At 36.1% G+C, this 26635-nt stretch overlaps 1 protein-coding gene across 1 annotated transcript in view; it reads left to right on the plus strand.

Moving 5' to 3' along the window:
• The window catches only part of cntnap5a (contactin associated protein family member 5a), an 86352-nt gene that overhangs the window by 19834 nt on the left and 39883 nt on the right, over window positions 1-26635 (plus strand). Inside the window, exons 2-7 of the mRNA XM_051120043.1 lie at window positions 1871-1981; window positions 3739-3932; window positions 14403-14550; window positions 19893-20096; window positions 20306-20490; window positions 25052-25195. Coding sequence (XP_050976000.1) covers window positions 1871-1981; window positions 3739-3932; window positions 14403-14550; window positions 19893-20096; window positions 20306-20490; window positions 25052-25195 — 986 coding nt within the window. The remainder of the gene's footprint in view (window positions 1-1870; window positions 1982-3738; window positions 3933-14402; window positions 14551-19892; window positions 20097-20305; window positions 20491-25051; window positions 25196-26635) is intronic.

Consider the following 26635-nt stretch of genomic DNA (forward strand, 5'->3'; position numbering starts at 1 on the left):
TTTTTCAATTACACCAAATTAAAACTGAATGCACCTTTATTGCTTAATGTGTATGGAGAATATAATAGCCATACTTCTAATAAATGCCAAATACAGTTTTTCCCATTAAATGTCAGTGTCATGCCACAGTCATCTTGCAAAATTACTCAAACTCCAAATTCCCATAAATGGATGAACATTCATTATTTTCGTCTGAGGAATTCATGCAAAACTTTAAGTCAGCTTGAATAAGAGCTAGTTATTAACGTTTCATGACAGCCTTCACGAAAGCGGTTTTGTTGTCTGCTTTTGTTAGTCTGCATAGGTCAAGAGAGCTTGCATATAAGAATATGACAAGAAGAGATTTAGACACTGCAGTGACTTCACATATGTATGAAGGTCAAAAGTGGTTAGCGCTTAGCAGGAGGCTAATAGCTGAACATATGTCATCTAAATTTAAAAGGAGGGGTTATCTGGAGCATGCAGCATTTGTCTGTGACACTTTCTGTTTCTGAAGTACATATTCATACACACAATGTACAGGACCCTGTGAACTTACAACAAGTGATGACTATAATTTCATGATGTTTATAGCTATCAATTTATTTAAGTGCCCTTTTAAGCCTTTGACTCGTAACATTGGACGGCAAACATAAAGTACGCCAGAATGTTTTTAAATGGAAATGTCTTTATGGAATGCAACACCGGTAGGGAGCTGACCAAGAAGTCCCATGTGTAATTATTGATATTCAATTACCCTTTCATATCTCTTTCTTCCTGCCTCAAGGCCTTTGCTTGCAATGCAAAGTAATTCGCATCATTCGGGGAGCTGTAATGAAAACCACAGTGAAGGAAGCTGAGCATCTCTAGCACCCAGGAGAAGGTTTAAGAAGAGTTTGTCGACCTGTTAATTAAGTTCATTTAGATTTTAACTCAGTGATTAAAAACATGGGTTGTCTTTACAGTTCATAATGTGGTTTTTAATAGTAGGTTTTAAGTAATTATGTCCTGAAGCTTTTGGAGGTCTTATTGAGGACACTTCACGTGGGACGTTAGTTCTACAGAGACAACTTTCATCGACCTTGCAAGAGAATGTTTATTTTTACAGGCAAGATTTTTACTAAATGTTTTTAGGAATTTCTAGATTAATGTGCTTTTGTGATTTTTGTAAGCTAAGATTTTTTCCCTCAGTATAGTATAAATAGGTGATTTATTGTCTTGAACTTTACATGAAAATATAGCACATAACCTTTTCCATCAAACAAAAGTCAAGACCCCTACTGAGTTTTAACCCTAATTATGACACTTTTACCAAAGTACAGCAGTATATTTTGCTGTTACCATAGAGATAACCTACAGCAGTTGCTTTTTTGACCCAGAAACCTGTTTTTCTCTCCATCTCATTTTTAAGCTTCTGACCACGAAGCCATTTTTTTTTTGTATAATTACAAAGATTATACAACCTTTAAAACATGTAAAACCATGTCAATGCCAAACATTCTTTCTGTGCATTTGTTTAATTAATAAATTAGCATTGCAACTGCAAACCTTTATTTCAGCTCAGATCTGTATGCTGATTTCTACAGTTTGACCTTCAAATGTACAGTTGCAACTTTTAAAGGGTTTAAGAAAAAGGTTCACTCAGTTATTCAAACTCTCAAAATGTTGCAACTATATGAACAAAAGAAGTGCATAAAGATGGATTTTCCACACAGTTCCACACTATAAAGATTATTTGAAGGTTTCACTATTAGTAAAGAGATCCATCTCACCTGTCTGATGGAAGATGATCTGAACAGCAAAGGATTCGTGTGAAGAAAATCTGTCAGTAGAGGGGTTTATTTCCACATGAGCTAATATGTGTGTGTTTTATATTTGTTGTGTCATCCAGACAGCTGTGATGGATCTCTGGCATCTCTTCTGCCTGCAACCTCCTTTCAGAGCTCTTCACATTTCTCAGACAGTCGGGCTGCGTACTTTGCCAAATTAAACAAAAGAGACGGTAAGTTCTCGTTTGCATGTTAATTCATTCATATGTGTCAATTAAGAAGACAATATAAATTACACTTGGGAAATTTAAGCCTTCTTAGTGTTATGGGAACCTTTTATTTATGAATCCTTTGAACCTCTTCTGAGTACAGTTACACTAATTTCTCTATAGACTCTTAGTAACTTTGTCATTCTTTTACATTTGTAAATATTTACACAGCACTGTTCAAAAGTTTGGGGTCTGTTAAAAAAATGAATAGTTTTATGGGTCTCACTTTATATTAGGAGGTCTTAACTATTATGTATTTGTTGGTTTGTTAGGATAAGACATGTGGCTGAGATACAACTATTTGAAAATCTAGAATCTGAGGGTGCAAGAAAATCAAGATTTGAAATTCTTAGCAATGCATGTTACCAATTTAAAACTACGTTTTGATATATTTACGGTAGGAAATTTACAAAATATCTTAATGGAACATGATTTTTACTAATATCCTGATGTTTGTTTTTTGACATAAAAGAAAAATTGATCATTTTAACCCATATAATGTATTTTTGACTATTGCAACAAATATACCTGTGCTACTCAAGACTGGTTTTGTGGTCCAGGGTCACATGTAAAGTGGTCACATGTAAAGTTTTGTTTGACACTAATGTGATGCTCAAAATTCATTACAATAGAATTAAAATATATTAAAATAGAAAACAGTTATTTTACATTGAGGTATTATTTAGCAATTTTACTGTTTATACTGTGTTTCTGATTAAGTAAATGCAATCTTAGTAAGAATGAGAGATTTTCACAAACATAAAAAAAATCTTACTAACCCTAAACTTTTAAACTAGTGTCCATGTATTTAGGTTAGTGTAAGGTTAACAACTGTTATAGAGTATTTTATACTATTAAACTATAAAACTATATATATATATATATATATATATATATATATATATATATATATATATATATAATGTTATTCTTATTTAATGCTTTCAGAGTAATGCATCAAGAATATTTTCATAATAATGCATCATCATCAGTATCTAAACCTTTTCTTTAAAACCATATAAATAAATCATGGGGCAAGGAAAAACGTACAAGATGCAAATCATTAAATATTTACTGCGTTCATATGAATTTAATTCCTGCCCAAAATGACAAGCAAAAAAACCACAACTCCACCTCCAGAAAATTGCAGGTTTGATACATTATTGAGCTTTCGCTTTTGCCCTCTCTCTGCATGTCCTCTGGGCTATTTATAGATGTGACCAACCTCTACCGTGTGCATCTGTAACAAACTAAATGATTCCTCTCTCTAGGGGGTCTGTGTAAACGCTGCTTCTTTCAAGTCAGAGGTCCCCAGTTTTAAATTCTGCTCTGATCTGCTCCCGTGGTGTCCGCAGTGCTTGAGTAATGAACCTCTCTGCCTGAGTCAGACCAATTTCTCCATACAGTGAGCTGGAGGATTGTGGAAAGGCGTCTTTATATGGAGCACATGCGCCGGCAGCCCTCTCTGATCCAAAGTGAATATAGTACATGTTAAGTGAGGTCAAGAGGTCGACACGTCTCGGCTTGTTTTGGAGTGGAAGCTGTCTACTGATTGACAGCAGCTCACCTTGTGAATACAAATCCAACTGAAAGCCGAATTAAAATGCAGTTTTGATAGTTTCACATAGTTGCTTGAATTTAAGCCAGTGTCAATTTTCTCTCCCATACGTCTTGCTTTTCATCATATGAAACACTGACAGAGGTCTTATGGGGTTCTCTAGGAGGAGGTGGGTGGAGCCCAGAGTCGACAGACAGGTCGCCCTGGCTGCAAGTTGACCTCCAGGACCGAATGGAGGTGACAGCGGTGGCCACGCAAGGTCGTCACGGCAGCACGGATTGGGTCAGTGCCTACATGCTCCTGTACAGTGACACAGAACGTGTCTGGAAGCAGTACATGTTGGAGGACAATGTTGGGGTAAGTGTGTGTGTTTTGGTACCATTTCACCACCTCATTTTGCAAAAATAACTGCCTGTCTGTGCATTATCCCACTCACCACACAGCTGCTAATCTTATAAATAAAGAAATGCAAATGAAATATTGATTTTGGTCTAAATTATTGTATTATGTGAGAGGAAATAGACTGTAGAGTGATATGAGATACAGCAAACTAGTCTGGGTCAATGGTAAATTATACAGTTTAACCGGCCATTATGCAAAATTATTACACGGTGCACTGGAATGCTCAATTGTGATTGGTCAATTACAGCATTCTGGAGTTGAATATTTCAGTGTAATGATCGTTAAACTGTATATTTCACCATTGTTCCTGACAACCAATTTCCTACAATGTGCTAGTTCAGTGCTTCTCGTATCACTCTGCCGTCTCTTTCTTCTCACGTAATCTGATCATTTCAACACAAATCGATATTTCATGTCAATTTATTTATTTATTTGGTAAGTAATAATCGGGATAACGTACAATCACTCGGCCATTAGCGCAAAATAAACCCCTTCAGGGTGTTACGAGAGCCTTTTGCTTTGTGTTGGAGTTCTGATCACCCTGTTTGGATTCGATTTCCAAAAGAGCATATGAAAGTAAGGTCATTATCCTTTCGACAGTGTCTTTTGTGTGGTTGAATATTTACTGATTTCATTGATTATGCATCACCTATGCTTCTGCGGAGGAAATTGTCTTGTTTTGAACATTAGTGTGGCTTATCTTCATGTGCTAAAAAGTTCTGATCCCATTAACTGAACTCTGAATTCAGTTACAACATATGAATTGCTGCTAGCAATTTCTGAGATTCCTGAAATAGATTGTTCTAATGATGTTGAACCTGCCACAGCCTCTCAATCATCGCAGGTGCTTGATGCTGAACCGCCAACGCATCTATTGTCTTTGTCCTCAGGCTTGGCCTCTACACTTAGAACGCTTGTAAATGACGGAATTTTCATCGTCCCATATCGCTGCTGTGTAATTATATTCGAACGATGAGACCACCGCTTTATTAAAGATATAATGACATTTTCAAAGTGTGTTTAATGAAAGGAGAAGATTACAGTCGAGTAAGATGTAATTAGCTTTTAATGTGGTGGAAATGTGGAATAAAGTTGATCAGAAGTGTAAAGGTAACACACTCAGCAGTGTGAAGCGATGCGGTAATAATCTCTGCCTTTTTCAGGTCTGATTTGCTTGGTTTAGCTAACTACAGACTCGCTTTTTTTTTTTGAACATGAGTAATGTCAGGAGTCTCTCTCGGCTTTATTAATATTCCGCTACCACTTTTTATTTGATACACAATAGGCTCATTATAAAGCTCTGAATGTTTGACATGATATACAATAAGAAATGGTGCATTCACAGTCATTCTGAGTCATGCTGTGCTGCCATGCATAATGGATTGATTTAGTAATCTGTATATAAATGCTTCTGAGGCAGCAGTCGATTGGTTTAATTTATATATTTCTGTTTACAAGAAGGTGTCTTTCACCAGGTTTAGAAGATTGATCCTTGCCCTTTTACATTGATTCATCATAGAAAAGAAATTCCCACAATATAATGTATCGCAATATATATTCCCATAAGTGAGGTGAATAATAAATCAGTGCTAATTAAGATTATGTAAGTTTAGATACAGTTAAGGTCAAAAGTTTACATACACCTTGCAGAATCTGCAAAATGTTTATTATTTTACCAAAATAAGAGGGAGCATACAAAATCCATGGTATTTTTTATTTAGTACTGACCTGAATAACATATTTCACATAAAAGACATCTACGTATGGAAGAAATTCAACAGAAGAAAATAATAGTTGAATTTATAAAAATGACCCCATTCAAAAGTTTACATACGCTTGATTCTTAATACTGTGTTGTAACCTGAATGATCCACAGCTGTTTAGTGATAGATGTTCATGATTTTGTTTGACCTGAACAGTTAAACTGCCTGCTGTTCTTCAGAAAAATCCTTCAGTTCTCACAGATTCTTTGGGTTTTCCACATGTTTGTGTATTTGAACCCTTTCCAACAATGACTGTATGATTCTGAGATCCATCTTTTCACACTGAGGACAACTGAGTGACTCATATGCAACTATTACAGAAGGTTCAAACACTCACTGATGCTCCAGAAGGAAAAAATATGCTTTAAGAGCCAGGGGTGAAAACTTTTGAACAGAAAGAAGATGTGTACATTTTTCTTATTTTGCCTAAATATCATATTTTTAAAATTTAGTACTGCCTTAAAGAAGCTACAGAAGATACTTACATTTTTCCCAGAAGACAAAATAAGTTCAATTTACTCTGATATTCAAATTCAAAAAGTTTTCACCCCCAGCTCTTAATGTATTGTGTTTCCTTCTGTAGCATCAGTGAGAGTTTGAACCTTCTGTAATAGTTGCACTGAATACTGAGTCCGTCAGTTGTCCTCAGTGTGAACAGATGGATCTCAAAATCATACAGTCTTTATTGGAAGGGGTTCAAATACACCAAAATGTTTTCTGAAGAACAGCAGGCAGTTTAACTGTTCAGGACAAACGAGGGACTCACAAACAACTACCAGTAAACAAAAAAACACAACAGTGGATCATTCAGGTAACAACGTAGTATTAAGAATCAAGTGTATGTAAACTTTTGAATGGGGTCATTTTTATAAATTCAACTATTATTTTCTTTTGTGGACTATATGTAAATGTCTTTTCTGTAAAATATCTTATTCAGGTCAGTACTAAATAAAAAATAATATGCATTTTGTATGATCCCTCTTATTTTGGTAAAATAATTAACATTTTGCATATTCTGCAAGGAATGTAAACTTTTGACCTCAGCAGTATTTATTGCAATGCAATGATTATATTCAGTCAAATCTACATATCTTCACACCAAATGAAATAAATGCTGTTCTTTTGAACTTTCTGTTCATCAAAGAATCTTGGGGGGAAAAGTATCACAGTATCCACAAAAATATTAAGGCAAGACAAGGCAAGGCAAGGCAAGTTTATTTATATAGCACATTTCATACACAAAGGTGATTCAAAGTGCTTTACATAAAAGGAAGTAGAACAATCATAAAAACAATGATCACAACAATAAAACAAAAAATGTAAAATGTAAAAACTGATTGATTTAATGATTTAAAAATGATTTAAAAATTGATTTAAAATAAATGTAAGACAGTTAAAAACAGAAAATGATTATACATAATGCAATCAGTTCGGACGTAGCACAGTGCTCATTCAGTAAATGCACAGCTAAACAGATGAGTTTTGAGTCTAGATTTAAATGTGGCTAATCTTTTAGCACATTTGATCTCTTCTGGAAGCTCGTTCCAACTGCGGGCAGCATAATAGCTAAAAGCGGATTCCCCTTGTTTTGTGTGAACCCTTGGTATTTCTAACTGACTCGATCCTAATGATCTGAGTGGTCTGTTAGGTTTATATTCAGTGAGCGTATCTGCAATGTATTTAGGTCCTAGGCCATTGAGTGATTTATAAATGAGTAAAAGTACTTTAAAATCAATTCTAAATATAACTGGAAGCCAGTGTAGGGACCTGAGGACTGGTGTGATATGCTCAGATTTTCTGGTTCTAGTCAGAATCCTGGCAGCAGCGTTCTGGACGAGCTGCAGCTGTCTAATGGTTTTCTTGGGAAGGCCATTGAGGAGACCATTACAATAATCCACCCTGCTTGTGATAAAGGCATGAACAAGTTTCTCCAAGTCTTGACTGGAAACAGAACATCTAATTCTTGCAATGTTTTTGAGATAATAGTATGCTGATTTAGTTACTGCTTTGACATGACTACTGAAACTATTAAGCAGTGCAACGGTTTTCAGCATTATTAATAGTAAGAAAATTATTATTAAAACTAAGCAAATTAGCATAGTATAAATTTTGAAGGATCATGTTGAAAATTAGCTTTGCTGTCATTTGAAAATGCTATTTTAATTTGGTAATAATATTTCACAGTATAATGATATTAATGCAAAGTTCTGCCATTAAACTCTAGATGGTGCAGGCTGGTGGGTCATTGAGGCAAACTGATGATATTCACAGCAATAAACAACTTGGCACAAGCTAATGGTTCATGTTGCAAACACAGCTAACTTTGCAGCACGCTTTCATAGTTACCCTGAAACATCCACCTCCCCAGCTCCACCTGTATAGGTTATTATATACATCAGCAGCATGTTATAAATACTCAAAGCACTGTATCAGTGTGTGTATTAGCAGTAGCAAGTTCTTGTACTTGTAATCTATAACAACAGCAATAACCACCAGCAGCAGCAATTCAGCAGCATAGCAGATCTACTCTGCGAAGACCAAATACATTAACATTGTCATGTCCATAGTCATGATAGAACAGTATTTTTGATCAAAGTAATAATTTTGAAAGAAGAAACTTCTTTTGAAAACAAAAAAGACCCCAAACTTTTAATTAGTAATATATGTTTGACAGTCCAGCTGCCACAGCTTATTTTTTTTTTCTAAGTATGATGACATAATATTCTCATAGTTTTTGACATTATTGTGAAAACCCATTATGCAAAGATGGTACATTAGGCTGATATTTTCCCAGCAGCAAAATTTAAAGGCAAAGCGAACAAATGTTTCCAGTCATCAGATCCTCAGCGCTCGTGTATTAGCATTCCTGAATGCGTATTTGAAATGCAATATAAGCCGCTTTTTTGTTAAATCATGCCAAATGTAATATAAATGTAAAACTGCATGTCTGAATCCGTTCCTTTCTTTCTCTGATGACTAACTTCTCTTTTCTTGTTTTAGCGAGCTGTGACAAAACAACAGTAAACAATAAGAGTACTAGACAGCCTCCTTCACAAGAGTGTCACGTTCACAGTGTTAAGGTGAAAAGGTTTGGAAAAGAAGGTGTCTGCTAAATGAAAAGAATGACTTGTCAATTCCAAGAATAAGAAGAAAAACACTCTTAATTTGCTGTCAAGCCGGAGCTTTGTCTTAATGAGCGTTGTATCTGTATCTGCTAAGGAAAGCTGCCAAATGTTTTTGGGCTAGGAAGACGACCCATTTGCAGAGCTTGTTTGCCTCCGCTGTATGTCAGAAAAGGTCTTCCTGTAGGAAGGTGTGAATGGGCTCCCCAAAGTGGCAGATAATTGCTCTCTCCAGTCTGCACTGCTGCTGCCACTGAGTGTGTTGATGTGTAATAGTGTTTGCTGCGAAACAGAGGGGGATAGAAAGGAAGGAACAAGTATGCTTTGTAACAGCATACATTTATGGTATCTTTAATCAGTAACCAAGTCAGTTTTATGCATTAGTCAGGTGTTGATTTTCGGTTAAACGTTTGAATCTGAACAGCTCATGTCATATTATGTTTTAATGTTGTGGCACTAGTGAACTGAAGACAGGCTAACACTTCAAAAGCAGAAATAGCTGTTGACATATATCTCATTGGAGTTCCCCTGACACATTTCATTCTTTGTCTTCATCTTGTATTGCCGTCATCTCCTGGCGGGGAAACAGGATTCGCCTACGTTGGCGAAAAATTGCTGACTGCATAAGCTTTGTGGGGGCCTCACCACGGTCATTTCTTTCATCTTATAGCCTGTGGGGCTTCGAGCTATTGAGCTGTGTTCATGCCGTCCTTTGTCATTTTCTTTTTACAGACAGTCTCTGTGTGTGAGAGAAGTGTGCTAGTGTCTCTGGGATGTGAAAAGGATAGCCGGAGAATTTTTCAGACGGAGTCTAACAGGGATGATCTGTTCTCTAGAATGACAGGAATCAAAATGGAAAATGTTAACAACATGACAGATGTTAAAACTGACAGTTATGTAGTCATGACTTCCAGCTCACCTCTCTGTGGCGGATCATTTTGCTTTCAAGCAGTGCTGTATTGACAGAAAGACCTTTTTTTTCTTTTCTCTTTTTTCATCTTTTTTTTCTCTTTCTCCTTTCTCCTTCTTTTTGCTTGTTCTTTTTCTTTCCTTTTTAAGTTGCAGAAGAGATTTCAAGCTTTCACTTCTCACCATGAATATATAAAGGCTGCTTCACACCTCACCCAAAGTTTTTATTTTGGTGGCCATATTAACAGGTTACAGTATTCACACTGTGAACATGAGAGGAGCATTGTGAATACTGTAACGTGTTAATATGGAGCCTAGCTGAAATAGGTGTAAGTTGAATGCTAGCACTGAGGATATTTTTACCACACGTACAGTAGCTCTCTGAACTATTGTGAAAACGATATGGTTTTCCTCATTTCCTCAAATGAAATTTCATGACAATCAAATGTGTAGTAATCTTAATGGGCAACTTCTAGTTATTATTATTTTTGGTACATTTTGTAACAGAATATGTTGTAAAAAATGCCTAGTAGTCCTTAATCAGGAGGGACACAAAGTAAATAAGTGGATGTAGACTCCTCAAGAGGTTAGATTTTGTGAAATACTGCCAGTACTTTCAAGCAAACTGTAGGATCAATACCACAAAGGTTTTACCTTACGACAGCAAAACTGTTGTTGTGCTTGAATAACTAGAAGGTTCAAAAGTGTCAGACTATGAAGTCTTTGAACTCATTAAGCTTTTATCATTGACACCGTTCTGTTTTTGAAGTTCCATTGCGCTAAGCTGTCAAAAGCTAAACAAACAAACTATTCTCTTTTTCAACGTCTTGTATGTGAGAAACTATTTGCTAGTTATACTGAAAATATTATCTCTTTCAGTTTAAACTAGTGCACTTTAGTTTTAAAAAATGTCACAAAAATTATGCATTTAATCGTTTTCCCCTAATCCTAATTTTGTGAGGGAAATAAGTCAACAGTGTATTCACTTTTAAAGTTGTAATGGCTGTTAAATGCTTTGTATACAGAAATAAAATAATGTTGTATTATCTATTCTACCAGTCAAAATTTATTCCTGTGATTCAAAGCTGAATTTTTAGCATCATTACTCCAGTCACATTATCTTTCAAAAATCATTCTAATATTCTGATTTGCTGCTCAAAAAATGCATTATTATTATTATTATTATTATTATGTTGAATAGAAAGTCCAGAAGAACAGCATTTATCTGAAATAGAAATCTAAGTTTATAAATGTTTATTTTGATCAATTTAAAGTATCCTTGCTAAATAAAAGTATGAATTTCTTTCTCAAAAAAAAAAAAAAAAATAATAAAATAAATATATATATATATATATATATATATATATATATATATATATATATACTGACTCCAAGGTTTTGAATGGTATAGTGTATAATGTTACAAAAGCTTTTTTATTTCAGGTCATTTTTTCCACTGTTAAATGCATCAATAGCAACATGAGTACATTTGTTTTTACATCACCAGCTTTTCATTTACTCATTTGAGCACCTAGTGACGACAACATCCTGTCCCTGACTGCCTCTTCCTCTCTCTTTGTCAGTACTCAACTGTTTTAAATATTGATAATAATAATAATACATGTTTCTTGAACAGCAAATCAGCATATTACAATGATTTCTGATGGATCATCCTGGACCATCCCAGACCATGACCCTGAATACTTGAGTATTGATGCTGATCACAGGAATAAATTACATTTTAAAATATATTCAAATTGAAAGCAGTTATTTTGAACAGTAAAAATATTTCACAATATTACTGCTTTTGCTGTATTTTACTTTTGCTGCACACTTTTTAAAAAAAGAGAATTCTTTAAAAACAAAACATTAATTTTTACTGTTCAAAAACTTGGTGGACTGGTAGTGTATTTTCAGACCTTTCTCAGCAAAGATATGCTAATAATAGTGATTATTTGTTTATTTAATCAGCATATTATTTAATTGTTTTATTTTAGAATTTCATTTTTTATTTTATTTTTAATTGATTGACAGCCCTAAAAAACAGTATTTTTAATTTATCATTATTATTTTTTAATCATTGACACAATTCTGTTTTTGAACTAGTTAGCTCCATTGCACTAAACTACCAAAAGCTACATAAAACTATATAGTTATACTGAAAATATTAGTTCTTTCAGTTTAAACTAGTGCATTTTATTTATTGGCAGCCACAAATATCCATAATTTTTGCTTGTCAGTTCATCTTCATTTGGCTCTCAAACACTGTATGCCATTGATAATGGGTAGTTAAATCAACTCATCTCTTTCAATGTCCCTCTTTCTCTCCCTCCATTTCTCATCCATACCTCTGAGGTCTCGCATTACACGGAGGCTTGAGCAGGCCCACAGGCAATCAATAGGAGGACTCATGGTTTCGTTAGATTAGCTTGCTTAAAGCATAAGCCTGGTGGCCCATTTGGGTCCCATAAAGTATAATTGATGTAAAAGTCCACAACTCATTCAGCCATAGCAGGCCAGAATCAGAATCGCCAAAGAAGTGTGCTAAAAATCACCTAGTGGGTGAATTTCTCACTTGGCCCACAGTACACATGCTAGCGACACCCCTACAGCTCTCAGACAATGATAAAATCGTCACTTGCCAGGCCTTTGGATGCCTTTAGATATTTTATCTGTTTTCTGCTTCGCTGAATGACTGTAAATAAAACATTTATGATGTTTCCTAGTGCAGGCAATGCACACTGGAGACAGAGAGAGAGAGGGAAGGAAGAGACTCCTTGTCGATTGTCTGGGGACAGTTTTGCTGTCTTAGCTCTCGTTTAAACATGGTCACAGAGGCCCCGAGGTGCTGTCTATTTCTGACACTCCCGGGCCCTTGCTTCTCTAGGGACAGAGTGTAATTCATGCTTAGAGTAGGTCAGTGGAAGCTCGATTCGACACTTTGGCAGCTCAGAAACCACTTTCTGTTGATAAAAAGTACATCATCAGACGTGCATCAGAGTGTTATTTTAAAATTAGAATATATCTAAAATTCTAAAATAGCAAAGTAGCATTTCAAATGTTCACGTCGTAGAGACACAGCAACTGACAAGCATTTCCTGTCAGATAACAAATACAAAACCCACCCCAATTGAGTTCATCTTGTGTTGGCTCTTCTTTCTGATGTGAATTCATGCTGGAAGAGAAGCGATGACTGGTGAATCACAGGAGGATGTAACAGTTGCAGACGTAACAGGGCTGATGAAACGGTCCACGGAGAGCCCGTGATAACGCCAGCAGTGCACGGGGGCTTAATGAAGGAGGAGGAGGTCTAGCAGGAGTCGATACAGGAATAGAGTTAATGAAGTGTAGAGAGGAGCTGTTTACGTGGGCAGCCTGTAACCGGGGCATCTCCCCGGATCCGATGGGAGCTCCGCTGTGCCCTTGGGCTGAGGTGAACTGATAGGTAATTGGATGGATGTATTGTTGTTTTCTTTTTTCCCTCTCAGAGGTGGAAAAAGAGAGAGGAAGAGGCAGTCAGGGACAGGATGTTGTCGTCACTAGGTGCTCAAATGAGTCAATGAAAAGCTGGTGATGTAAAAACAAATGTGCTCATGTTGCTATTGATGCATTTAACAGTGGAAAAAATGACCTAAGCCTCTTTATAAAAGTATCATAAAAGAAACATGTCTTGCAGCAGATCCAAAATGGTTCAAAATGTATTTGTGTGCACAGAATTTTCATTTTTGGATGGACTGTTCCTTTAAGAAAGGAATCTTTAAAGCAGATCTTCCACAAACTCCAATGCACTGAGCTTGCTTATCTACAAACGTGCTATCCTTAATACCTTTGGCTAGCGCAGTATTTTTTCTTCCAAGTGAGTCTGCAGGCAAAAAAACAGGGCCTTTAACGTCAGATTGTTGTTTTCGCTGGCATCATAACTGCGTTTGTGGGCTGCGAGTGGCTCACCAGGGGAGGTGATGATAATGTTGATGCTATTTTTCTCAAAGGGACGTGGAAAAGTCTGTCTTTGAAAAAAGTTGACGCTTTCTTTTTGTGATTCATCCGTAACCATGTGGTGTTTTGGTCATCGCTTCTCATGTTCCATTCAAGTCTCAACTGTGAAGTGACTCAGATGTGAATTACTGTCAAATTATGAGTGCTAGCAGATGAAAACGAATTGACATTTACATAAACTGTTGCGACCTTCAAAACAAATACTGCTCTTTCCATTCAGCTGAATTGGTGTATTCATAAATAGCATTCTTCTGCGGAAAATGTCTGATAAACCAGCATGTTTTAAAATATTATAGGCGACCTTCCAATAATACGGTATAAAATATGATTTTGCTTGGTTGTTTTTATTGGTTATTTGTTTTAAATCCCCCTGGTTTGTGTGATTTTTCTTTTCTGGTAACAAAATGAAAAATAAATGGATTGATAATACTGCTAATTTTATAAAATTCATTTTAACAAGCGTTAAACTAATTAGCATTGTCACCTTTAATAATCACATTTTACATAACATATCTAATACTTCTCACAACAAACAAACAGATTTGTACCTGTAATGCTTCAGAAAACTACTGGGAAAACAAAGTGTACCATATTCATGAAAAGTGAAAACATTTTTCTTTTTTGTCTGTTTACAGAGGATCGTGGGTAACGTGAATCCAGACAGCGTCGTCCACCATAAACTCAGCCAGTCTATCAGAACCCGGTTCCTCCGCTTCGTTCCTCTCGAGTGGAGCCCCAGTGGTCGGGTGGGCCTCAGGGTGGCTGTGTATGGCTGTGCTTACCGTGAGTGAGAGTATTTAATATTTCAAATATTATATTAAAATAACCACCAGGCATTTTACTTTCTGAGACATAAAAGTTACATGTCAAGTTACAGTATTTCTGTGATTAGCTTTACAGTTGAGGTTCCGACGTGCATTAAAAATTGTGGATTTTTACTCAGAAATTGCTAGTGAATTTCACAAATAATTACTAAGAAACCAGTTAATTACAATTAATTACTAGGGACCACTTCTCAGTATTAAAAATGAAAATTTTGTCATTAATTACTCACCCTCATGTCATTCCAAACCCATGAGATCTTCGTTCATCTTCAGAGGACAAATTAAGATATTTTTGATGACATCCGAGAGCTTTCTGACCCTGCATAGACAGCAATGCAACTAAGTTGAAGGCCCAAAAGAGTAGTAAGGGCATTGTTAAAAAAGTCCATGTGACATCAGTATTTCAACCTTAATTTTATGAAGCTACAAAAATGCTTTTTGTGCACAAAAAACAAAAAACAAAAAAATAATTTTATTTGTAACATAGGCTCAACATTGGAAATGCGTACCTCTATATACATTTCTGCAAAACTGAAAAAATGTACCTATATGTATGAATTACTGCACTTTTCCAGTTGAAATGGCCACTAGAGGCAATAAATCTGTCAACTTTTATTCAGCAGCAATGCATACCTCAAGCAGCGTAATATAAATGCAGCAATATGTACCTAAACCAACATAATAAAAACATGCCATGGTCACGTATTAAATGTGTATTTTAGCACCACTCTCTGGACATTTCACTTTGAAACTTCTGTATGTAACTACTTTTGAAAGGTAGTAATTACAGTGTTGCAGAAATGTATATAGAGGCACGTATTTCCAATGAGCCTGGGTTGTTTATTTAACAAAAAAAGGTTGAACCACTAATGTCACATGGACTTTACTACCTTTCTGGGCTGTGAACATATCAGTTGTGTTGCTGTCTAGGTCAGAAAGCTCTCGCATTTCATCAAAAAATATCTTAATTTGTGTTCCAAAAATAAATGAAGGTCTTACAGGTTTGGAACAACATTAGGGTGAGTAATTATATATAGACATATTTTTCATTTCTGGGTAAACTATTCCTTTAACAAATTGCTTATTAGCATGCATATTACTAGCATACTGGCTGTGTATTAGCATTTATAAAGCACATATTAATTCCTTTCTGCATTACCATGTTCATATTCCCTTAATCCTACAAATCCCTTAACAACTGCTTTACTAACTGTTAATAAACAGTAATTAAGAGTTTGTTGAAGTAAAAGTCATAGTTAATACTTAATTAATAGTGGGAAATAGGACCCTTTTAACAAAGCATGACCATTTTTGTTGCATTTTATACCTTTGAAAAATCAATAACACTTTAGTATAGGGAACAATTCTCACAATTACCTAGTTACTTATTAGCATGCTTATTATTAACATATTGGTTGTTTATTGGTACCTATAAAGCACCTATTCTGCATGACTATATTCTACATCCCTAATACCTGAACTTAACAACAACCTTACTAACTATTAATAAATAGTAAATTAGGAGTTTATTGGGGCAAAAGCCATAGTTAATGGTTTGTTAATAGCGAGAACTGGACCTTAAAATAAAGTGTTATCGAAAAATCATATTTCCATATTATGCAGTTAATATTTTCAGTCATTCCTTGAGAAAGCTGTAAAGAAAAGAAAAGAAAAGAAAAGAAAAGGATTACAGAAGCATCTTGAATCCGATATAGGTTCACAGAGCACATTTCCACAGTCTTAGTAACAGAGACAACAAAATAGTTGTGACACAGTATATAAGGTGATAACATTACCCATAATTCTTGCTGTAGATCTTCACATACCCTCTGTCCTTTGTCCTTTTCTAGTCACACAGTATTTTTTCCAGGTGTTGAATTAAGGTGACACGGATAATTCATTACATGACAGCAGCAGTTTCACTCCACTTTCCTTTAAATGATGGTCCTTTGATGACTTTCTTTAAAAATACTTTACAAAAACTGAACAAAGGTGTCCAAATATCAAACACTTACCAGGCTGTGTTAGCTAGATAAATTAAAAAAAAGTTCCTTTAATGATACCGAGGTCCTTAAAATGGATCAATTGTTGCATGACAAAGGCGTTTATAAAAAGGTCCCTCAGTTAACGCCTTCATTATTCCGTGGCATGATCCGTGTATTAAAATCGAATGAATGTGTGCTTTGCAGATAAATGCTGCATGAAGAATCTCAATTCGGCTGTCTATGCTAATCAACCACAGGCACTTAAAGAATTCACATGCAAATCTCATGACAAATCTGAAGCATAGAGCTCTGATATGATAAATCTATAAGCACTGGTCTGACTGATATACACTGAATCTCAAGTGCCGAATATCACCTTGAGAGAAGAGCATAAATGTTCTTTAATTATACATGATTTGACGGCTAGTGCTCACTGGTAGTGCTGTGATTGCACCTAACAGCTCAGATTAACTTGAGCTGCATATCACATAATAGGCAAAATACTAATGCTAATCAGCCAACTGCTGTGACAGTTGTGAACTCAAGCTGAACCTGAGAATGGTGCAATACTAGATAAGTGTCATTATCACGACTGCAAGATTGCAATGCCCAGACCACGTCCCTCATAGCTCACAGTATCCCTATTTGACCAAACAGAGCAGCTGCTTATTATTATAATCAAAAATAGGTCATTGTATTCAATGCTGGCTTCACTAATCCAAAAAAGGAGGCATTCATTTTCTATATTTTTTGTAAACTCCTTTCGTTCATTTTTCTGTAGGCTATAGAGTTTTAGATCATAATAAGTGCCATCATGCAGTAATAAACTGGATCACCAATAAAGAGGTTTCTGCAAAGCAACTGTGCAAACGTGCAGGAGATTTTATGTTTTGACTGGTTTGGTCTATCAAAAAGTCATATTTTTAAAAGAAAACAATGAGTGCCACTTTATATGAGGTGGCTTAGGTGCTTATTTTTAAATTAATCAGTTGATACAGTGCATTTATTGTGTACATGCATGTTTTACATTGTCCTTATATATCAAAAATACCTGGTTGTAATTACATCTGTAATTAATTTCTGTAATTGCATTTATAAATATAGCTGCAAGCAGCGATTACCAGGGTTCAAGCACTTTAAGGTATTTAAGGACATATGAAAAAAGACATTATTCAGCAAGCCTATTTGATTGACAGCAGTGGTTCTAGATGCAAAGTTGTCTGGAATGAGGAGTTCTATCATATAATAAGAATATTGCGCACATGTGCGGAAATGTACAATCCTTTACACCCTTGAAAAATGCAATATCACCCCCCCAGTGGCTGATTTCTTTCAAATTTCTCTCAGACTTTCAAACAGGCCCACCGAGATTCATTCCGATCAGCCTCCATTAAACTTGTCTAACAGGTGCTGAAACTTCGTCGGCCAATGGCGGCCATGTTTTTTGAGATGTGACACTTGTGGCACTTCGGACCAAGACCGTACACATCGATTTTCATGTTGACAAATGGTTGCACAGTTACAGCCATTTTTATGTTTTTTTCTTCTTATAGCGCCACCAAGTGGCCAAGCTCCATGTTTTTTTCCCCCTTTGACCTCAGATCAAGCTCTTACGTAAGTGTTCTGAGTTTGCCGAAGATACCTCATTCCGTTCAGGAGTTAAAGGCATTTTGCTAAAAGTCGCTGTGCCCCTTTTACACATTTTGGCACCCATTTGCGACGGTGAGTCAAAAGTTAAACTTTTTTTTGGATAATTATTGATATTCACTCTCACACTGGTTTGGTTCAGATCAGGCAGAAAACTAGTTTGCAAAAGTAGGTTTTTCAGAAAAGCTAAATATACCTGAAAATTCCATGCTTGAACCCCTAATTATACTGTTACATCTTTACCCACCCTTAAACCCACCCATACCACCAAACCTGTCCCTAACCTTACCCATACCCCACCTTAATCGCAGCAAAAGTGTTTTGCAATAAAATATGAACACAATAAGTACATTGTACTTATTTTTTTGATGTAAGTACATAGTAGTTAAGGCCACCTAATATAAAGTGAGACCCAACAAAGAAAAATGGTAAATGTTTTGGAACAGTGGGTCACACTGACTGCGATGTTCAAATGGATAATTGGGAACTGAGACATAGCAGACGCTCTCTTTCAGGCCAGATGCCTTTTTGAGCATCTAAAGACAAACTTAATTAACTTTATGAGTCTCTATCATTTTTTTCTTGTATAAGGAGAAGCATAATTTCTTCTCTTTTACTTTAGGAAGCTGAACTCCCTGAAAAGAGCTAGTAATCTTTATACTAATTATTTAGTTTTCACTGAATAAGTCATGTGAAAATTAAGAGACAACATTTCTGTTTACCAGTATTTAATATAGAATTGAGTATGGGCAGCAGTTGATCGCATGATGTTATGTCATTCAGACACTAGATTTAAACATCAATGAAACGCTTGATTTGCAGAGTTCATCGTCTGTGCTGTGAGCTGTTGAGCTCCATTAACTTGCTCGATTAAAACCTCAATAGAGAAAGGTTCTAATATCTTAAGAGATGCCAGTCTTTTTATGATAGCCTCCCATTATCTAAGTAGCTCATTTATAACTCATTTATAACTTCTGCACAGATTTTTGCACCAATTTGCAGTGTGGACAAGTTGAGACTAGTTGCTGAAAGCCTGCAGATTTTGGGAAGTCAGAGTTGACAGATTTCACAGAAAACTGAGTAGTGTTTGATAGGCAGATATTTTTTGCTTTAGATCATGATTCTATCTAGTGCATCAGACATGTATGATATTTTAAGCCAATTTTAGAACACATATTGTTCTTATTTGTCATGCATCTCCTAGCAACAAGGCACATGTTTCTGTGAGGGATTTTTTTTTTGTATTCAGTTTGTTGTTTTGTATGCATTGCAGGAAAGTCTAGTAGTGTGTAATCTTGTGATTTTTATCACATTTGTATGATGACTAGTTTTTTTAAAAGTTGTTCATATTTTAAAAGTTGTGCCTTGGGTTACATACATTGGTTTTTGCTGTTTTACTGGATGTGAATTTGGATTGTAAGATTGCAAGTATGTTAATGTCCTAAAATGTTCCTTGCAACAAATTCAAGGCACCTGCGAATCACAGTTTTAGCAGTTTAGTCAATCTCTTTTTTTAGTTTCATCATGATTTTTTTTTTGTTATAATAACATTAATGTGAAAAGACTCCCCAATTATTGTTCTGTGTACTGATATTTTGTTTGTTATTTAAATTTTGAGTGTAATAAGAAAAGCTTCAGCCTGTGTTTCATATGTCTCATGTGTTTACAGGATCATATGTGGCTGATTTTGATGGCAGAAGCTCTTTGCTCTACCGATTCAACCAAAAGTCTATGAGCACGGTGAAAGATGTTATATCGCTGCGATTTAAGAGTCGACAGGCAGAAGGTGTTTTACTGCATGGAGAAGGCCAGCGAGGAGATTATATCACTCTGGAGCTTCATCGTGGCAGGCTGGCCTTGCATCTAAACCTGGGTGAGTTACAGTACTGGGGAAAGCTAGCAACTTCAAAGGGTTGAAGGATTCAAGTGTTCAATATTTAACTATAAATACTTTGGAGTGAAGGCAGACTATTGATGGAATTTCTTAGAATGTATTATTAAAGAATATATTAATACATGTGCTAATGAATGCATGCTGTGCTAGTAGCATATGACTCATGAGAAACCTCTTCTAATTGGCAGATGACAGCAGGGTGAGATCCAGCAGTGCTCGTATGGTGGTCACTCTAGGAAGTCTCCTGGATGATCTGCACTGGCACTCTGTTCTGATCGAACGCTTTAACAAGCAGGTCAACTTCACTTTGGACAGACACACTCAGCACTTTCGGACCAAGGGTGATGGAGACTCTCTAGAGGTCGACTATGAGGTTGGTAACCCTGTAATTTCCTCTTTTTTGAAATGACTTAGAGGTGGCAAACTCTACACCTGTGGAATTTATCTGGTGGAGGCACAAAGGTTGGTGCTTTTAAACAGTAAAATAAAATAAAATAAGTAAAACTTAGGTCAAAAGTTTGCATCTGCCTTTCAGAATCATTAAAAAAATGTTCATTTTTTACCAGAATAAGAGGGATTGTACAAAATGCATGCTACTGTTTATTTAGAACTGACCTGAATAAGATATTTCACATAAAAGATGTTTACATGAAGAGTTCAGATGCAAAAGCCTCTAAATCCATCTGACGTGTTTCTTCAAAATTAGCATTTCTTTTTGGCTACTTTGTATAGGTTTCTATGTAAGTACTGGTTCTTCTGATTGGGCTGAGGCTGGAATTTAGCGAGTTTGAAGTAAAGGTATTTGATGGATGTATAATATGTGTCAGGAGCATTCACTCAGTATCATTATCTCATTTTTGACTGAGATGGCTTTTAGCTGGTTTTGCATCTGAACTCTTCACATGTAGGTCATAAGAGAAAATAATAGATGAATTTATAAAAATGACGCTGTTCAAAAGTTTACGTCTTCTTGATTCTTAATACTGTTTTGTTACCTGAATGATCCACAGCTGTGTTTTTTTGTTTGGTGATAGTTGTTCATGAATCCTTTGTTTGTCCTGAACAGTAAAACTGCCTGCTGTTCTTCAGAAAACTTCTTCAGGTCCCACACATTCTTTGGTTTTTCAGAATTGTTATGCATTTGATCCCTTTCCAACAATGACTGTATGATTTTAAGATCCATATATTCACACTGAGGACAACTGAGGGACTCATATGCAACTATTACAGAAGGTTCAAACACTCACTGATGCTCCAGAAGGAAAAAACATGCATTAAGAGCCAGGGGGGGGGAAAACTTTTGAACAGAATATGTGTACAGAATGTGTACAGAATATGTTTTTTTTTTTTTTTTTTTTTTGCCTACATATCATATTTTTTCAATCAGTACTGCCCTTCAGAGGCTACAGAAGATAGTTACATGTTTCCCAGAAGACAAAATAAGTTAAATTTACCCTGATCTTCAAATTCAAAAAGTTTCCATGTTTTTTTTTGTGTTTCCTTCTGGAGTTTGAACCTTTTGTAATAGTTGCATATGAGTCCCTCAGTTGTCCTCAGTGTGAAAAGATGGATCTCAAAATCATACAGTCATTGTTGAAAAGGGTTCAAATACACAAAAATGCTGGAAAACCAAAGGATTTGTGGGACCTGAAGGATTTTTCTGAAGAGCAGTGGCAGTTTAACTGTTCAGGACGAACAAGGGACTCCTGTACAACTATCACAAAAAAAAAAAAAAAAAAAAAAAAAAAAAAACACACACACACACACACACACACACACAGCTGTGGATCATTTCCAGTAAGAATACAGTATTAAGAATCAAGGGGATGTAAACTTTTGAATGGGGTCATTTTTATCAATTCAACTATTATTTTCTCTTGTGGACTATATGTAAACATCTTTTATGTGGATGTCTTTTATGAAAAATCCTACTTAGCCCAAACAATGCAATGTTTTTGCATATCAAACATACTGATATAAATTGGAATTTAACTGAATTAATTCCCACTGTCCAATTATAATTCATTAACTGAACAAGTAATTGAATATGTGATTGAACTAATTTAATAAGCCTTTTAAAGAGGGCAAAAAAGATAAAACGCTCCAACCAACAGATGAAAATCAGGTGTTTGAGGTGAAAATATCACTAGCACAGACAAAAAGAATTTATGTATTACAGTATTCTCTTTATCACACAGTTTTGGTTCTCAGGGGGCATAGGAAATGATTTTTAAATACCCACGAGGCACTACATTTCAAAACCACAAGAAAATGCATTATTGATCATCAAGGGGAACATTTCGACTTCATGATGGAGTATCTGCCTCCCCTTGTATCACAGTTTGCCCAGCTCTCTAGTGGCTGTCCTAGAGCCAGACTTACAATAGGAGTCAAAGGCTAACTGGAGCTCAGCTGATGAGGTGCACCTGAAGTTAATAGCACTATAAAGGCAGCAGTTCACCTCACCTATGAGAGATGCTACTCTTCTGTGTATGAGTAGTAAAACGTGTCCTCCATATCCAGGAATGGCTTGACATAGCTTGGCTGCCACTGAGACGATGACCGCCTGGCCACAGACTGACCTTTATTTCCCACAGCAGCAAGGACGCTGCAGTTGCCTTGTCATGCTTTCTAATTACATGATCGTCTTGTTCATTTCTATATTTATTTTTAAATATAAGCCCCTGTGAATGTACTGTTCTTGAATGGAAACTTACTAGTGCCTTCTGTGAAGGCACATCATTGGACTGAATGTTCCCAGTGTCTTTTTAAAGAAAGTATTGTGGATTTAAAAAAAGAAAAAAGAAATGTTCCAACAAAGAAAAACCTCATCTTAAACATTCAAAACAGTGTGAAACTGTCCTGCGGCCGAGCAGCACAGCAGAGTAACTGATTGAAAAATAAATTCTGGACTGTATCCATAAATTTTATACAACCATGTCAGATTCTCCATACGTGAGATGGAACTTAACAGAAAGAGGCTCAAACAGCATTACAATGATCCTTTGCAGAATCTACAACTAAATGGATGAGTTAGAAAAAAATTCATATTTGGAAAAGCCAAGTCAGGTCTTGACCTTAAACCCACTGAAATGTTGTGGCATGACCTGAAGGAAATCGTGTAAGACAGCCCAAAATACCAAAGACTTCAGGCATTTTGTTTACCACAACAAGCTAGTCTCAAGTCAATGTTCAGAAGTGCTCTTTAATTGTATGACAGACTGTGAGGAGTATAAATAAAATGTATTTTTATTTTATTTAATAAAATAAAATTTCTGTTTATATATCAAATTTTGTGTATACATATATGTAGAGGCATTAATCTATCCATCCAATTTAGAGTAATACTGCACATGTAGAAATAGAAAGCAAGCACATTTGATGTTTTATTCTTGATTAAGAATGTAGCGCTGAAACCCTTTTGTAAATGTTAGAAAGGTCACGGTTCTCCATGTAAAACTGATCATGCAGCTCAAACTGTAAGTCATAGAGACTTGAAACTTGGAGGGATGGTTGTACTCACACCGCCTACAACGTGACCAAGGCTCACCCCAATCGGCCTGACGGGGGCGCTACAATGATCAAAAGTACGAAATCGCTCATAACTCCTAAACTGTCATTTGGAGACTCAAGTGTCTTAAGTCGTTGGAATCGCTTCAGATTTACATGGTGAAATTTTCATGTATTTCGTATTTTTTGAAAAACCTACTTTTGCCCAATCGAAACCTAACCAACTGAGAAAGATTCTCTGGTAAGTGAACATTAATAATTCCCAAAAAAAAGAGTTGAACTTCCGACTCACCATCGCAAAGGGATGCCAAAACTTGCAAAAGGGGCAGGGCCACTTTTAGTAAAATGCTTATAACTCCTGAACGGAATGAGATATCTCTGTCAAACCCAGAAAACTTATGTTAGAGCTCAATCTGAGGTCACTGAAAAAAAGTCGTGGAGCTTGGCCACTTGGTTGCGCTATATGAAGGGAAAAAAAACATAAAAATGGCTATAATTAGCCTGTTTGACTCACAGCCCCCAAGGTCTGAAAGAAAATTTAAAGAAATCAGCCCCTGGGGTGCGAGATCGCATTTTTAAAGGATGTAAACGATTGTACATCATGCGGTTTTTCACACATACATAAAAAAAATAAATATTGTACTATAGAACTCCTCATTCTGGGGTGTCACACTCCGGTCCTGGAGGGCTGCAGAGTTTAGATGCAACCCTAATTAAACATGCTTGATCCAGCTAATCAAGTCTTTCAGGCTTAATTGAAAACTGCATAGTATGTGTTGGAGCAAGGTTGGAACAAAACTCTGCAGGGCTGCGGCCCTCCAGGAACTGAGTTTGACACCCTTGCTCTAGAACCACTGTTGTCAATCAAATTGTTTGTCAAAAGATTAAGATGTAAAAAACCTACTTTTGTGAACTAGTCTTAGTTTTTTTTTTTTTTTCTATAACTGTGTCGTATAGAAAAGGGCCTGTCCAGATTTACCCAAATTCTATGAAGTCTAAAGAAAAATTTAAAACTGTACAAAACCTGCTGAGCACATGTGACAGGTGATTCTATACATGCATGCAAAGTTTTAAGGGGATTGGACAACAGTTGGCGCTTTAACAGTCATAAACATGAAAAGAAAAAAAAAACATCGTATTTCTATGGCAAATTACCTGTATTTTCCAAAAATGCTTTTTTCAATCATTGATTTAGATGGTTACAGACTTGCTAAACAGTGTCTTTTTCCATACCCACTGAGCAAACGACGTCCAAACGACGTCATTTCAACGTCTTTGTCGGAATATAGACATGATCTGCACGTCGGGTGGACGTCTCATGTTTGTTGGGTATTTGCTTAAATGCCTTAAAGTGCTTGAACCTTAATTGCTGCTTGCAGCTATATTTATGTATGTTTCTGTGTTTCGTTCATTCTCCAAAACAGCTAAGCTTTGGTGGGATCCCACTGCCAGGTAAACCAGGAACCTTCATTCGACGTAACTTTCATGGCTGCATGGAGAACCTCTACTACAATGGAGTGAACATCATTGACTTAGCAAAACGGAGAAAACCTCAGATATACAGTGTGGTAAGCATTTGGTTTATTATGAGACCTGGCTTCTGAACTAGTGGTGTTGTGATCCTCTCAGTCATAGTAATGCTTCAGTTGTTCTGTATGTATTATAACCTGTACAAACATATTACTTTTTCAGCTTCAGTATCAGCAGGAATCTTTAAAGCTGTGCACAAACTGTGCCAAGTTTCACACATGAGTTTTTTTTTTTCTTACTTCTTTTCTCAGCAATTTCGCAAATCCTGTTTTTCTGTCACATTTGAGTTCTCTCTTCCTGCTAAAAAGCTGCTTGTTAGAAATGATCACATCACATTTCTGTTTATTTCCCTAAATCAAAATGACAAGACAACCACAACTCAATAACTTCAGAGGAGGGATGACTGGTATTCTGTCTAGCTCCGTAAAATGCAAACACGTGTTCACGATATACAGCTTAAGGCTGTCAGGTTGGAGAAGGTCTGCTGAGGCCTCAGTTCAGCAGTCTGGTGTCTGTACAGCCCTGTGGCACAGGGATCAATGAGGTGTTCACCTCACACTGCAGTAACCTTTTCACGCCTACGTGAGCTTCTGTCCTGCGGATGTGCTCTCTGTGCTTCTGTTGCTCTCCGTGGAGCTGCGCTGGTGACATTTATCCAGACCGCCTGCTGCCTTTGTGGGTTTAGCCTGTCTGCCTTTCAGCCTCTCCAATTCTCTTGTAACCCTTCAGCTTGTTTCCTCTTTTTCCCTTTTTTTCCTTCGACATAATCTCTTGTGCTACCAGCTTTCTCAGTTGCATCTCATTTTTCACATTTCAGCAATGACATGACACTTATTTTTAGTTTTTCAACTGCAGTTCAATGACTTGAATGCACCTTTTCTATAATGAGCATGTGCTAATATCTGTATTAAAAATATACTTTATATAAGTGCATAATTACAGAATTAACAAAAATTGGTTTGACAAAACTTGCTTTGCTGCTTATGAATATATGAATAGTGAAATAAAGAGTGAAACATAACATTATGAATTGTATATTATGATATTCAGTCAAACAAATGTGAATACGCTAACGATTAAGATGTGTACACTAACATATTTACTATCTTTTGAAAGGATTGTTCATCCAAAAATGAAAATTTTGTCATTAATTTATCACCTTGACGTTGTTCCAAACCTGTAAGATCTTTGTTCATCTTTGGAACACAAAGTAAGATATTTTTGATGAAATCTGAGAGCTTTCTGACCTTGCATAAACAGCAACGCAACTGACACATTCAAGGCCCAGAAAGGTAGTAAGGACGTCGCTAAAATAGCTTGTGTGACTTAAGAGGTTCAACCTTAATTTTATGATGCGACGACAATACTGTTTGTGTGCAGAAAAAAAAATAAATAAAAACTGTATTCAACAATTTCTTCTATTCCCAGTCAGCTTACAAGCAGAAGAAGAAGCACAGTGTACATAAAACAGTCTTTGT

This window comes from Labeo rohita, chromosome 9, assembly GCF_022985175.1.
Source record: "Labeo rohita strain BAU-BD-2019 chromosome 9, IGBB_LRoh.1.0, whole genome shotgun sequence".
Classification (NCBI taxonomy): domain Eukaryota; kingdom Metazoa; phylum Chordata; class Actinopteri; order Cypriniformes; family Cyprinidae; genus Labeo; species Labeo rohita.